At 41.9% G+C, this 16,299-nt stretch overlaps 1 protein-coding gene across 1 annotated transcript in view; it reads right to left on the reverse strand.

Annotated features, from left to right (window-relative positions):
• Positions 1 to 16,299, reverse strand: part of ST14 (ST14 transmembrane serine protease matriptase) — a 75,146-nt gene that overhangs the window by 10,625 nt on the left and 48,222 nt on the right. Inside the window, exons 8-17 of the mRNA XM_073603314.1 lie at positions 15,645 to 15,784; positions 14,527 to 14,624; positions 9,984 to 10,093; positions 8,856 to 8,986; positions 7,330 to 7,434; positions 6,124 to 6,234; positions 5,917 to 6,030; positions 5,440 to 5,562; positions 2,416 to 2,602; positions 1,948 to 2,225 (exon numbers count right to left, since the gene is read on the reverse strand). Of these exons, the coding sequence (XP_073459415.1) occupies positions 1,948 to 2,225; positions 2,416 to 2,602; positions 5,440 to 5,562; positions 5,917 to 6,030; positions 6,124 to 6,234; positions 7,330 to 7,434; positions 8,856 to 8,986; positions 9,984 to 10,093; positions 14,527 to 14,624; positions 15,645 to 15,784 (1,397 nt within the window). The remainder of the gene's footprint in view (positions 1 to 1,947; positions 2,226 to 2,415; positions 2,603 to 5,439; positions 5,563 to 5,916; positions 6,031 to 6,123; positions 6,235 to 7,329; positions 7,435 to 8,855; positions 8,987 to 9,983; positions 10,094 to 14,526; positions 14,625 to 15,644; positions 15,785 to 16,299) is intronic.

Raw genomic sequence — 16,299 nt, forward strand, 5'->3', positions numbered from 1 at the left:
CACTGATGTGCACAGGTGGGCACAGATGGCACTATATTGGTGTCACTGTGGGCACTGTTGGGCACACTTTGCTGTTTTACTACTCACAGAATCTCTCTCTCCTCACACGCTGTCTCTGTGTGAGGAGAGAGAGAGCCGGCAATGAGAGATGATCTCAATTGTTTACCTTTTAGATCATCTCTCATTGGAGGCGGCGATCGCGCTGTAAACGGCCGCTGTGATTGGCCGTTTACAGCGATCTGTGATTGGCTGTGTCCAAGGGACACGGCCAACACAGATTTTCCCCGAGGCGCGCTCACGAGAGCGCGCTGGGAATGAGGAAAGGGGAGGACGTCAATGGACGTCGTCCCGGTTTTTCAGATCCGCGCTGTTGCCGTCATTTGGCAATGGCCCGGATCTGAGCAGGTTAAAATGTGTTGCTGGAGCTTGGCTATAATTTGTTAGTTACATTTATCCAAATCTGCTAATGCAGTGGTCATCAACCCTGTCCTCAGGGCCCACTAACAGGCCAGGTTTGCAAGATAACTGAAATACATGACAGGTGATATGATTTGCTGCTCAGTGATTGCAGTATTCTAGTCTGCATTTCCCCAAGGTAATACATAAAACCTGGCCTGTTAGAGGGCCCTGAGGACAGTGTGCTAGTGCATCCAACACCACCCTTTCCTCAGATTGACAATGCTGCTGTCCAAAGAGCTCCTCCAATGGACCCAAAGACAGGAATTTAATTACTGGCCAGATTACCAGGAGAAAATATAGGGAAAAAGCTTTAAAAAGTAAAAACGTATACAACTACTACATTCAAGTACAGTTAAACCTCGGATTGCGAGTAACAGTTTACGAGTTTTTTTTTTTTTTTTTTTTTTTTTTTTAAAATACTGACTCGATTTGCGAGAGTTGTCTTGCAAGACGAGCAGGATTCAAGCCTCTGGGGTGTGCAGTACCGCATGTGGCCAGAGGTGCGGGGGCGCTGGTGAGGCTCAGAGACACTCCTTTCCCGAGCGTCTGAGTGTTTACGCCCCCACCCCCACACACACACACCTTTGGCCACATGCAGTACTGCATACACTAGCAATAACACTGGAACAAATTATCTGAGTTTCCATTGATTTCTATGGGGAAACTCGCTTTGATATACGAGTGCTTTGCATTACAAACATGCTTCTGGAACAAATTATGCTCGTAATCCAAGGTATACTACTGTATTGGTAAGCTGCAATATTTTTGAAGTTATTTTTGGGTTTAATACGGTTTCAAGGGTAATGAAGAATGTATAAAGTCAGATCAGAACTGTGTGAAAGTAATATTTCCAGAATTACCCCAGTATATAGAGAAGGTGGGATTAAGACTGGATCAATCAGAAGTCATATTGGGTGGCAGGACAATAGTATGAGGAACATTTTTTTGCCTTTTGATTCTCCCAAAAAGTGGAACATACTTGCCACACACTTCTTTATATTTTTCTCATTTACTTTATGCTTCTTATATATTTTCCTAATTCTTTTGACGGAGTCAGGGGAAAAAAGCCAGGAAGGGACACCCAGATCGCACCGAGGAGCTTTCCTGAGGCTTTAGACTAACAGCCTTGCCAGTCCTTCGCACATCCCACAATGCAGTACTGATGCCTCTCAAAACATCACTCAAGTATCTCCACACACACTGGGTGGTGGAATTGGGGCACACCTGAACCCCAACATGGAGGAGGGATAACTTGCACACACTTCTCAGAATCATGGGCTCCTGGCATAATAGAGACAATTTGTTACAAGTGGACGCTACGTGCCAACAACTTTCCACAATTGCCTAATAATACCATTTCATACAGTTCCTCCTACACTTTCTCTTTAGGACTATTTAGTACATTCTAACCTGACAAAGATGGAATTTCTCATACTTCTGATCAGAACATTTTATTATATACAACAAATACTCTCAATAACGACTGACCTCCTTCGGATAGAGCACCCCAGCCTGTCACCCATATAGATTTGCCCACTGGGAAAACATGCGTGCTCTCGGGGATACAAATTGGTTGTATGAAATCAGTGTAGGTGATGGGACTATCCAGTTCCAGCATGGCGATATCATTGTCATACGTGTAGTCACTGAACTGTTTGTGAGCCACAATCCGTTTTATCTTGCGTTTCACAACATCATTGCTGCTGGTCTTTGTGGACTGATCATGTAGACCCATATATGCTGTCCATACATTGGGGTCCGAATATCTGTAAAAAGAGATTTAATGTGAGGAATATGATCATGATGGACCACTATGTATATTGTAGGCTCCCTGGAAATTGTATTTTTTAAATATCTTAAATTTTAAAAGGAGAATATATTAGGCCACATTTACATAAAGACTCACAAGTATCACTACACTTAGAAATTAGATTTTTTTCAAACTGCATTTCATACCGTAGTGATGATGTGTCCTGAAAGCAGTGAGCAGCAGACAGCAAAATGGTTGGGGAGACCACAGAGGCTCCACACGCGTGTCCATCCTTAGTCGTCTGCAGGCTGACCTGCCACGGCCACTCGCCAATGTCAGCATTTACACCACCCACAATCCTAGTCTTCTTGCTGTAAGGGCGTTTCCCACACTCTTAAAAAGGGGAAAACAAAAAATAGTAATTAAATTACAGTAAAAATAGGTTTTAAATTAATGTAAACTGTCAAGATGCGCATCTGCCACTCTTGAGTTTCCTGAGTGAGGCCCAAACCAAGTTGTGCAAAAAAAAAAAAAAAAACCCCACAATACACACACAATGCCTCTAGTACGATGTTTCTCAAGTACCACCAACAGGTCATGTTTTCTGGCTTTCCATTAATTTGCTTAGGTGATTTGATCAGTTTCACTGCCTAAGTAAATACCTCAGCTGTTTTATCTGAGGGAAATCCTGAAAACATGACCAGTTGGGGGTATTTGAGGATTGGAGTTGAGAAACATTGCTCTAGTAGTATATTAAACATAACTAAGAAAGGCTACATTAGAAAAATCATTGCACTCACTTCAAAGCTGCTCTGGTTAAAAACATCAAAGATATAGCAAATCTTTGCTATTTATAGTGCATCTATACAAAGGATGCAATAGTAGTCATAATAGTCAACTAGAGACCATTTACAGGCACATTACTTTTCTACATGTGAGCGGAATCACCGATTTCATATTTATTGAAGTTTTGCTCATATAATGTGTTATTTTCAGAATTTGAGATTTTTAAACAGAGCAACTCTGAGAGCTACTTGCATGCTTAACTTCAAGGTGCTGTTACCTTTGGAAACTATGACAGGCCCACCCCATTTATTATTGAACTTTTGTGAATGCAATGGTTATATCAATTTACTCTTTTCCCCGTTGTTACACTGTTACCATATTTAAATGCCATTACAGCCCTTGGAAAAAAAACCTCTCTAAAATCGGTTTTTCCTCACTTTGATATTTCTAAACCAAACTTATTGCCAGAAGGCAATAATTTAAAAGCATGGCGACAAGGGTGGGACAAATCTATCAATACTTTCTCTGCTCTATATAGACAGCGGGACCCATAAATGTCATCTAGGGACAAAAGTTTACATCCTACAACTTAGAGCGCAGTGTGGATTTTTTTGTATGGAGAACAGTCTTATCTCTCACTAAACAATTTAGGTACCAGACTAAAAGATCTTCCTCCCTAGACCACTTTTCCTAAGTAACCTTAGGAAACCTAAGCGTTGCTGAGATTTTTCAATAAAAGTTTTCATTTGTTGACCAGGTTATGTTTAAAGAAGAAATCTGCCTCACACGTTCACCTTTAATAAAAAGTGGTTCTAGACCGGTAGTGTCACAGATGGCTGTGACACAACCGATCTGTGAAATGCTTTAGACCTTGGTACTTTAAATAGCCATACATGGGAATTAAATGCACCTAAAAGAGCTTTAAACCACAAAGATGAAGGAATTTTGTAATTTAGCTCTAGCGGCATTTGGCACAACCTTTTTAGCATGCTGTTTCTACAGGTCTTTTTGTGGATTTTAAACACACCGTTGAAAAGGATGCATGCCTCACCTGCACAGCAGGCATACAGTATGGTATTACCATGCAACATTAGGGGTATAATGTAGCCAGAACTACAGAAGGAAAAAGATCTGGATTACTTATTTCAGATGATTGCAAAATGAGTAAACAATGTAGCCTGGAAGTAGGAAAAGTGAATACAATTGTGGGGTGCATCATTAGAGAGATCCCCAGCAAGAGAAAAGAAGGTCCCAGTTCCCTTTTTATAGATCTTTATATAGAGGGATCCCCAGCAGGCGGGCCCGAATCCATTACATAGACGTTTAATCACTAAAGGGATCCCCAGAAGAAAGAGGTCCCGATTCCCCTATATAGATACAGACCTTATGAAGAATACTGGGAAGATATCACCTACAGAAAGACATTGATAATACAGAACGAGGGGTGAAGTAACTGAGAAATAAAAAATAAGGAGAGACCACAGGAACAGGATATGTACAGTCTGAAGGGAAGGGGAGGGGGAGACAGGGGAGGGGGAGACGGGGGGGGGGGGGGGGGGTGCGTGGACTGATTGAAACCTTTAAATACATGAGTATGAATAAGATTCAGGAAGGCCATATTTTTTGACCCAAAAAAAGTAGTTGATGCTTGCAACTTACTTGCAGCAAAAAGGTAGTGGGTCCATCTACAGTTAATAAATTTAAACATGCTTGGGACCAAGATAGACCCACTCAAAAAGGTATATATATATATATATTAAAAAGGGGCAGATTTAATGGACTATTTGGTCTTTTTCTGGCTTCATTCTTCTGTATTTCTACTAAGTCTAGGGGGACAGCAAGAGTGCAAAACCCTTAGTTTGATGCATGTCCATGAGACCCTCAGCATTTGGTGAATGCTCCAAGAAGCCTTGATAATGTCCTGGCTATTGGATTCTTCTGGAGCCAAACTACCCCCAATCCATAAACAAGACTGATGGTTCATCTCATATCATATACACCACCCTAAAATATCTGCCTTAAGCTGGCCATACACTGTTGGAAATACCTCTGGTTTAAGTAGGACCCGCTCGACAGAAGTCAATCCTCTGATCAACTTCCATAAAAGGGACAACCTGGAAAACTATCGACCGATGCATTCTGACAGCAGCAGGTCCCACTGTCATAGCAATGTCCCAGATCATTTGTGTGAAAGGCGGATCCCTTTTTTTCGTTTAGCCTGCTGGTTGAATTTTAAAAACTACCCATCTATGCCAGCTTTCGCTACATACAGCCTTCCTGTAAAATTTGGATTTATAGCTGGAACCAAAGAGACACAGGATTTCACCATGGTGTGGGGGTCATAAAAATAAGTGACCTAGTATAAAATTATATTTTTGTCAGTGGATGTTGGCATGACTCTCCTTAGAACATGACATGTACAAAGAAAATAAGTATTCTCTTACGGCATGAAGTCTCATCAGAGCCGTCAGTGCAGTCCGACACGCTATCACATTCTGGGTTCAGCTTGTTAATACATTGGCCGTCCTTACACTTATAGGTGTATGTTGTACAGCTGGTCGGCTGCGCTGGATATGGATGGAGATAAAATATGAACAAATTAGTTACAGTTAATGTAAATTACAGGAAAGAAAAGTCAAGGAAAAGAACTTGAAAACTCAACTCATGTCACATAAATTCCCCATATTCCTTACAGTGTATGCAAATGGAGAGGTGGGTGAGTTCTACTTTGCCACCACCCTTTTTTTGTGTAGCGCCACCTCCTCATTTCCATAGGATGGTTGCTAATTTTTTTTTCATTACGCAATGATGATAAAAAAAAAAAAAAAAAATGTAGTCAATTTTATGTTCCCACAAAAATATAAAAAATACTCAAAAAACCCAATTCTTACTTCTTACAAATTTCATAAAATAGCTCTCACCTAATCCACAATCTGACTCGTCTGAACCATCTCCGCAGTTGTCGGTGTTGTCGCACTTTTGTGCTTCTGGGATGCACTTTCCGTTTCTGCATTTCAAGTACTTGTCAGGACACTCTGAAAAACAGACATCACAATTCAGCTTTAGTAATAATGACTACAATAAGCAAGGTCCATAGGATGGCAGCCAGAAACATCACAAATACTCACTGCAGTCTTGCTCGTCTGAGCTATCGCCGCAGTCGTTCACGCCATCGCAGAGGAAGAAACGAGGTTTGCAGTACTGGCTGGATCTGCAGCGAAACTGCTTGTCAGTGCAGACTGATTCAAAGACAAAAACAAGTCAGTGCACAATAAAACAAAAAAACATACTGGCAATTTAACAAACAAAATCATGTAGATGGAAGTACCGGTAGATGCAAGGAAAATAGGTTTGTATTATTGTACAGGGTTTATATAGCACCAAAAGTTTGCACAGCGCTTTAAAATATAAAAGGGAGACAGAACAGTTACAATACAATTCAAGACAAGAGGGTTAGAAGGGTCCTGTTCTTGAGGGCGTTCAGTCTATAGGAAAGGGGCAAGTGATATAAAAAATATCTTGTGTGGGGATGAGTTAATGGAGAAAGTAAAAGTTCAGTAGCCAAGTAGAAGCGGGATGAGATTCCCTGAAGAGATGAGTTTTCAGGTAACGCTTCAAAAGTAGACAGTGTTGAAGATAGCTGGACAGATTGGAGTAGGAGGTTTCAGAGGATGGGAGAGGCTCTGGTGAAGTCCTGGAGATGCGTGTTGGAAAGAATGGATTGGGTGATATAGCTCAGGGCAGAGTTGTAAATTGCTATGGATGTTCTTGTTAGTATTCTGAATTTTATTTGTTCAACAATTAGAAGCCAGTGGAGGGATTAGCAAGAGGGGTGGCACTGAATTGGTAAACGTGTCTGGCAGCAGCGTTCATTACAGACTGAAGGGGTGATAGTCTGGAAAGAGATAAGCCAACAAGGAGGGAGTTGCAATCGCTGGGGCTAGAGATAACAATGCCCTGAATTAGTAGTGGTGAAGGTGATAATGGCAAGATTTGGACAATTCTTGCATGTGGGGTCAGCTTTCAGGAATAGACCTAACATCCTGGTATGAGGAAAAGGACTGATAGTTGTGCTATTGACCTCAATGGAACAGTCAGGGGAGGAAATGTCATGAGCTCAGTTTTGGTAAGACTAAGGAAATGGTGCGACATCCATATTGATAGGTCATGTTTGTAAATAAGTGATAGTGAAGACTGAAGGGGTGATCTGAGGAACAGAAAGATAGATTTATGCATTTTCAGCATAGGAATGGAAAATTGTATTTTAGCTGCGATATCACCCCACAGACACTTAGGGCAGAGTTTCCATATGTGAATAGCTCAGCTCTACTCACCACACGACGCCTCATCGCTGTTGTCCCCACAATCATTCCATCCATCGCACTGACGAGTCTTGTCTATACAGCGGCCGCTCTTACAGGTGAACTGATCAGGGCAAGCTGCAGCAATCACAAATCAATCATGGTTATAATCTGACTTCTGGAATACAATGCTAACATTAATACTGAAAGCTTTCTTCTTGGGAACAATGTGCTCACAATGTGGCCCAGACAATTGCAGACCTGAGCTTCTGTGTAAACTGGCTGCAATTTCATAAAGCACAGCATTTATACTAAAAGGAAGGAAGGAAGGAAGGCATGCATAGATCAGGCGGAGTGCTGAATGGCTTAAAGCTGTTGCATGGTACAGTTTTACCCTAAGACAATCCACCATGGAATGGGTGGGGTTTATTGACTTCTAGAAATTGGTGTTACTTATTTGCAGGGTAGAAGTATACAGCCAGATGTTTCAGCATAGAATAGTTGGCTGCTCAGAATGATTTTTGAATGATCAAATTAATGTTTTTTTTCACCCCTCTGAAGGTCCGGCGAATCGTACTGGAAGGTCAGAGCTTCTTGCAAGCCACTCACCGTGCCAGAGCCTGCGAACCTGGAAGAAAAGCTGGGGGAACATGTCAGCCGCCTCAGCGGTGACCGGGCGCTGCTGCAGGGGCTTCGTTCTAAGGTAAGCATTTCATAATGTGCATACTAGCACACTATGCTATGGTCTTGCAGGTTTTTTTTTTCAGCGGTTTACTACCGCTTTAAAGGATAAGTTTACTTTAAAAAAAAAAAAAAAAAAAAAAAAAATCTTTTTTTGCAGGTAAAAAAAATGCATTTATAATTTTTTGTTGCAAGAGCTTGTAAAGCACTGCACCAGCAATCAGCAGATCACTTATGCAATGCAGGTCTCCTGCAGACCTGTCAGTGTACCGGCTTGCTCGTACCACGTACGAGCAAGCCGATTGATTCTTCCTGTCAGAATGTATGAACTACCGCAGCTCACTGCGCTGTGGTAGTTCATCGAAAACTACAAGCCAACAGCTGCAAAGGATGACGGAAGTTGTAGTTCATTCATACACAGAGGTCTGTGTATGAATGACACGGCCGTGTGGACGAAGCCCTGCACAGCTATGCTGCTATCAAAAAGTGACAGCTAGCACAGGGAACTTCTCCCTTTACTGCTGCCACAGGGAGAAAGAGCAGCGGGCGGTGGCTGCCGCAGTGGGAAAATTTAACATGTTCCCAAAGGTGAGCTTATCCTTTAAATGACCAGCCGTCTCCCCAGAAGTCCTGATTTTGCACTCAAAATTACTACTTACAATACTAAAGGCTGCAAAGTCCACTAACTCCCCCATGCCACGTTCCTTAGACATCCAACTACAACTCTCCATCCCTTCCCCCAGGACACCCCGGACACATAACTGGCTTCACAAAATCTTAGCACTGCATATTGTAGTCCCCCATAATCCCCCCCCTTGCTTAGTCCCATGTCCCCCCTCCACCTTAGTCCTTATATGTGAAAACCTCGGTGTACTCACGGTTCTTCGGCTCATAGGACAGGTACTGCGCTGTGAATCCGGTGTCTGTGTTGGATGCGTCAGAGTGGAACTTAACCATGATTTTACTGCTGTTGCTTGAAACAACAAATGGTGACCGTTCTCCACAGTACCTGTGCAGGAGAGAGAAGGGTTGAGGTCAGGATGCAGGCCGTGATAGAACACATAATTGAGGGGCAAAGGGTCAGGTACAAGTCAGACTAATCAGGGTGCAGTTCAGCTGGCAGTACAATAATGCTGCATGACATTTTTGTCCTGGACTTCTGTTAACATGCAGCGGTAGCAAGAAAGTCACTTTAGCTCATGTTCTAACAGGGCAACAGTCTAACAGTCTATTGTAATGCAATCAGTCATTTGTAAAGTGGCAACTGTCTGTACCTCAGCAGTCTCTTAATGTGTCTGCTGTCTTGTAATACGAAAATGATAAAACTGGGTTCAGCAAATGTGTAACAATCCCAATTAGTGGAGACATTTATAATCTGCACAGTCATACCAATTTACTCTCCAGCTGCTGGAAACCAACAAATCTGAAAGGGCAGCTAGGTGCACTGACACTTAGGCCTCGTTCACACAGGTGTGCACTTAAGCATGCACCTGTGCGAGGGCTGTTTGCCCACATGGGGATGCACTGCTTCTAGTTTGACATCCATGTGGGTGCAGGTCCCTAAAATGCAGATAGTGCAGGTTTGGAGACCCACACTGATGTCAAATTAAGAGCAGTGCTAGATCTCGCTCTCTTGCGAGGACAAGATCACATTTACCTTTTGATATCTATGTTCCACCAATTGGTACATTTCTGTTTTGATGTTATGATCTTTGTACTTTTATGTACACACTATGTATACTCTAAAAAAAAATTCTCTTAATAAAAAATTTGTGGGGGGGGGGAGAATATTAGGAGCAGCGGTTGTGTGTGCAGCTGCTGTGTCCCATTGACATAAATTGGACTGCCTGCATGGGGATGCATGAACACCTGTTCATCCCTGTGGGGCAAACACGGCCTTTACATGGATGTATGTTTAATAACGCCAGTGTGAACAAGGCTTTATAGGCGAGCAGCCAGATCAGCTCTGCTACACACAGGCCTATGGAAGCCACATAGCCTCTCACCTCTGGTTATTGACCTCCACATAGTCTTTGGGGCAACTTGTGATGGACACACCAGGCTCATACAGGTAAAACAGCTCAAACCGAACTTTCACAAACTTGTTTTCTGGAACCTGCAAATAAAACATTTAAATGTTAAATCACATCCCAAATGACCTCTGACCAACAGAACACATAGACTTAGCTAGTGGCTTAATGGGATAATGACAGTATAATGCTGGCAGTGAACAGGGGGTATACAGGGGCCTAAAATTGGTTCTTATTGGCCTTTAAAACACACAAAATAATTATTAATTTTGAATTTAAAGCTGAAGTTTAATCTTCCTGTATGGAAAATTAAGACATGGGGGGTGCTCTGACATACTAGAGCAGTGGTTCCCAACTCCTGTCCTCAGGACCCACAAACAGGCCAGATTTGAAGAAATACCTTGAGGAGATGCAGACTAGAATGTCGCAATCACCGAGTGCCATAAGATATCACCTGTGATGTATTTCAAGTATCTTGCAAACCTGGCCTGTTAGTGGGTCCTGAGGACAGGAGTTGAGAACCACTGTGCTAGAGCTAATACACATAAGAAGCTCACAGTGTGCAATGAAATCAGAGTAAACAATATATCAATACAGGAGCGGAGCCTGTACAACTGGGTATGACTGAAGAGAAGTTTAACTTTAACTAGGCAAAAAATTAATGATTAGGGTGCATGTAACCCCAATCCCAGCTCACATTAGTAATGGCTTCTTTTAATCTCACTTCTCACCACAGACTGCAATGTCACTATAAACTCCTCTCACAATGCATTATGTCTACAGCTGAGATAAGCAGATGTGTACCTAGACAAAGGAGAGCAGAGCCATAGACACTAATGAGTAAAAAAAAAAAAAAAACAAACCACGACATCTGACCATCATGTGAATCCTCTATAAAAAAAAAAAAAAAAAGGTCCATTTATAATTTGTTAGATAATTTTGGCTGTTTTTCATGAGGAGTATTGATTTTGACGATTTTCTTATATACATTATCTCACAAAAGCGAGTACACCCCTCACATTTTTGTAAATATTTTATTATATCTTTTCATGTGACAACACTAAAGAAATGATACTTTGCTACAATGTAAAGTAGTGAGTTTACAACTTGTATAACAGTGTAAATTTGCTGTCACCTCAAAATAACTCAACACAGCCATTAACCACCTCAATACCGGGCACTTACATCCCCTTCCTGCCCAAGCCATTTTTCAGCGCTGTCACACTTTGAATGACAATTGCGCGGTCGTACAACACTGAACCCAGATGAAATTGTTTTTTCCCCACAAATAGAGCTTTCTTTTGGTGGTATTTGATCTCGGTTTTTATATTTTTTGGGCTATAAACAAAAGAAAAGGGACAAGTTTAAAAAAAAAAAAAAAAACAATATTTTTTACTTTTTGCTAGAATATCCAGCTTTTTTTTCTTTAAAACAAATGTTTTCCTCAGTTTAGGCCAATATGTATTCTTCTACATATTAAAAAAAAAAAAAAAAAAAAAAAAAAAAACACGCAATAAGCGTAGATTGATTGGTTTGCGCAAAAGTTATAGCGTCTACAAAATAGGGGATAGATTTATAGCATTTTTATTTTTATATTTTTTTACTAGTAATGGCGGCGATCTACGATTTTTATCGTGACTGCGATATTGCGGCGGACAGACACTTTTGACACATTTTTGGGACCACATTTATACAGCGATCCGTGCTATAAAAATGCATTGATTACTGTATAAATGTGACTTGCAGGGAAGGGGTTAACACTAGTTGGTGATCGAGGGGTTAACTGTGTTTGCTAGGGAGTGTTTCTAACTGTAGGGGGAGGGGACTCACAAGGGGAGGAGACCGATCAGTGTTCCTCTGTACTGGGAACACACCATCAGTCTCCTCTCCTCTGACAGGACGTGCATCTGTGCGTTTACACACACAGATCCACGTTCCTGCTGTGTCACCGGCAATCGCGGGTGCCCTGCGGACATCGCGGCCACCAGGCACGCGCACCGGGTGCCCAGTGAGGCGCCGAACACCAATCATGCGCGCCCCCTGGTGGGCCGGGAAAGCGAAGGCATCATATGACGCCCTCCCGCAACTAGAGCTGCGCCGCCTGGCCGTCAATTGACAGCCGGCAGTCGGCAAGCAGTTAATGTCTAAACTGGCAACAAAAGTGAGTACACCCCTAAGTGAAAATGTCCAAATTGGGCCCAATTAGCTAATTTTACCTCCCCGGTGCTATGTGACTCGTTAGGTGTTACAAGGTCTCAGGTGTGAATGGGGAAGCAGGTGTGTTAAATTTGGTGTTTTCGCTCTCACTTTCTCATACCTGTCACTGGACGTTCAACATGGCACCTCATGGCAAAGAACTCTGAGGATCTGAAAAGAATTGTTGCTCTACATAAAGATGGCCTAGGCTATAAGAAGATTGCCAAGACCCTGAAACTGAGCTGCAGCACGGTGGCCAAGACCATAAAGCCGTTTAACAGGACAGTTTCCACTCAGAACAGGCCTTGCCATGGTCATCCAAAGAAGTTGAGTGCACATGCTCAGCATCATATCCATAGGTTGTCTTTGGGAAACAGACGTATGAGTGCTGCCAGCATTGCTGCAGAGGTTGAAGGGGTGGGGGGTCAGCCTGTCAGTGCCCAGACCATACGCCGCACACTGCATCAAATTGGTCTCTATGGCTGTCGTCCCAGAAGGAAGCCTCTTCTAAAGATAGTGCACAAGAAGACCCGCAAACAGTTTGCTGAAGACAAGCAGACTAAGGACATAGATAACTGGAACCTTGTCCTGTGGTCTGATGAGACCAAGATAAACTTATTTGGTTCAGATGGTGTAAAGTGTGTGTGGGGCGGCAACCAGGTGAGGAGTACAAAGACAAGTGTGTCTTGCCTACACTCAAGCATGGTGGTGGGAGTGTCATGGTCTTGGGCTGCATGAGTGCTGCCGGCACTGGGGAGCTACAGTTCACTGAGGGAACCATGAATGCCAACATGTACTGTGACATACTGATCCCCTCCCTTCAAAGACTGGGCTGCAGGGCAGTATTCCAACATAATGACCCCAAACACCCCCCTCCAAGACAACCACTGCCTTTCTAAAGAAGCTGAAGGTAAAGATGATGGACTGGCCAAGCATGTCTCCAGACCTAAACCATATTGAGCATTTGTGAGGCATCCTCAAACTGAAGGTGGAGGAGCGCAAGGTCTCTAACATCCACCAGCTCCGTGATGTCGTCATCGATGAGTAAAAGAGGACTCCAGTGGCAACCTGTGAAGCTCTGGTGAACTCCATGCCCAAGAGGGTAAGGCAGTGCTGGAACATAATGGTGGCCACACAAAACATTGACACTTTGGGCCCAATTTGGACATTTTCACTTAGAATTGTACTCCATATTGTTGCCAGCGGTTTAGACATTAATGGCTGTGTGTTGAGATATTTTAAGTGGGCAACAAATTTACACCATTATACAAGCTGTACACTCACTACTTTACATTGTAGCAAAGTGTCATTTCTTCAGTGTTGTCACATGAAAAGAATAAAATATTTAGAAAAATGTGAGGGGTGTACTCACTTTTGTGAGATACTGTATAAAGCCACTGTGGACAATGTCTCTGCTTGCTGCCTTCCAAGGTGAAAAGGTGTGAAAAACTTATTTTAGGACAGATGTCACCAAATATAAAACATTTTTCCTTCAATAGCAGACATTTTCAGTGAGTTTTAATCTCTTCCTTTCTGCCCTTTCTTGCCAGACGCTACAGTTATTCACTGATAGCTGCACTTTTGATAATACACTGCAGTCTTCCAGTAGATCTTCCCAATAAGCATTAATGTTTTATGACTCTGGTCTCTGCATGTAGTGTATACTAGATGTATATGGGAGGTAGTCATATCTGCTGATTACACGGGCAGGATCTGCTTCCTGCCTGTAGTGTTGTGCAGTGATTTCGCTTTACGGTTCCCTTCTCAGGAAGTCTATGGAGTAGAACCAAAAGAAAAAAAAATGTGATCCAAATCTAGTTGGTCTTATTTCAATGGCGGCTAAAAAGAATACATGACAGAAATAAAGAAGCTGAATGAAGTCTGAAGGTGTGGGTTCTGTGGTCACCATTCTTCTCTTCACTTTGTTGACCATCGGACATCTAAATACTTCACTGGATGTTTGCTTGTTCCAGGTCAGCAACTCACAAAAGCATGAAGTCAAGACCTTCAAAGTCAGGGCCCTTTTCCTTTCTGTCCTGACCACTCTTTCTAAAGTGGGGTGCTAATTACATTCCCAGATATACTGGTTTCCAGAGGAAGCAATTACAGATCTGTGTGTGAAAGTGTGTTCAAAATAGGAACAGCAAGAACGTGTGAAAAATTACTTTAAAAAAAAAAAAAGGTCTTCATAAAAATAAGCGGTGTGCACTGACTGGAGAGACACATTTATCCTTACACAGTATTACTACATTGGTATACTCTGTGTGTATTAGCAGTGTGAATATTTTCCTGTTCACATCTATGTAGAAAGATGGCAGCTCACCTGGATGTCCCACACGCAATCTCTGTTGGGGGGGTAGTGCGCAGGATAGAACGGTGTGTTGAACACTCCACTGGCATCCCGAATCGTTCCTCCACAGACTGCAAGGAAATCAGATGCATAAAAGGCTTGCAGACAATTCAGATTATGTACATCTCCTGCAAACTTCAATTTGTAATTTAGTAGAACTGTCCTTTCCATTTCAACTTTCAGCTAGTCAGTATCTCCTGAAAATTATTTAAAAAAACAGTAACTTTCTTCTTTTCATTCACAGCAATCAGCTTGTAAGAGGAGGAGTTCTCATCCCTTTGATCCTTTAGTTATCTCAAGGTCTCTTTCCCAGGAACACGCACAGAGTTTAATTTCTAATTATAGACATCACCTTAGAATAGTTCCACCATTTTTGAATAGTTTGTGACAAAGCTTATTATTGCACTGCAGTTGGTATAGAAATAAGGCATACTAACTTAGCTCTATTTTTATGTGATATCACATGCAATATTGTTTGAGAGGCAACCTTAGCCTGCCTAAAGAGTAATTCGTCTTTTGAATCCAAAAGTGAAAATGTTACTTCTCAACACCCTCCCCACTGCTTCATTCCCTGCTGCAATTAATTGCTATTTAGCAATCTCTGCTTTTGACCAGCATGATCACGTGGCCATGATGACCAATGGGAATCACTTCATTCTTTCCAGGACAGATTCTCAGTGGTCCGCTTGTGCATGTGACTATGCTAAACACTTCTCACCATTGCTGGAATTATTCTCACAAACAGCTCCTGGGGCGGTGTATGAAGTGAGAAGTGTATGGAATGGTAAGCTGGCAGACATGGGAGCAGGGAGGGTGTTGAGAAGTAGCATTTTCCTTTTTGGATGCAAAAGTGCAATTATCCTTTAAGTTCTGTTCCAGTATGATGAATACTGGCAAGGAAGCCAGCTGTACTTCAATGAGATCAGCGACAATAAAGCTTTATTGTCCTGAACAACACACAAATCATCCACCCAGAGCCACCTCACTTTGACATGTTTCTCTCACCAAGGGTTTAATTGTAGAGGTTGTAGGACATAAAGCTCTTGCTGGGTGAAACGCGTTAACTCATAACATATAATGATCAAGCTTACGTGTTGTTTTCTGGATCTGGTAAAATTCTGCCTTGAATCCAGGATGTTTTTCTTTGTCGTCCGACACCAGTGTTACTAACATGACATTCTGCGAGGAGATGAAGGTGAGGTTGTAGGAGGGGGGATAACTGCCGCATAGCCTGCAACAAAAAGTTCAGTAAGCAGACCGAAAACTTTTCAAAATATTGACTAGCACAAAAAAAAAAAAAAAATTATATATATATATATATATATATATATATATATCTATATCTATATCTATATCTTGTAATCTACAAATATATGTAACAATTGTGAAAGAAAAACAAAAACACATTTGATCTATATGAATAACGAGTGTTACACTGGATACAGAGTATACATATTATTCTATGCTTTGTTCTCTTTATGACACAAAATTACATTTCTGGTTCAAAATATGGCAAGGTTATACATTTAAAGGCTTTTTTTTTTTTTTTTTTTTAAAGCATTGACTACGTCGGCACTGATACACATAGAAAGTGAATGGGCCCTTTGTTTATTGGGCTTGAGCTGCTAAGTGCCTTCATAAACGCACTGGAGACGACCAGAGCATGGAATCAGCCCCAAAACACATTGGCTGTTGTACCTGCTCTATGGAATAACACAGAGCAATCCTCATTTTTCTTGGTATACC

The sequence above is a fragment of the Aquarana catesbeiana genome, linkage group LG10 (assembly GCF_042186555.1).
Source record: "Aquarana catesbeiana isolate 2022-GZ linkage group LG10, ASM4218655v1, whole genome shotgun sequence".
Taxonomy (NCBI): Eukaryota; Metazoa; Chordata; class Amphibia; order Anura; family Ranidae; genus Aquarana; species Aquarana catesbeiana.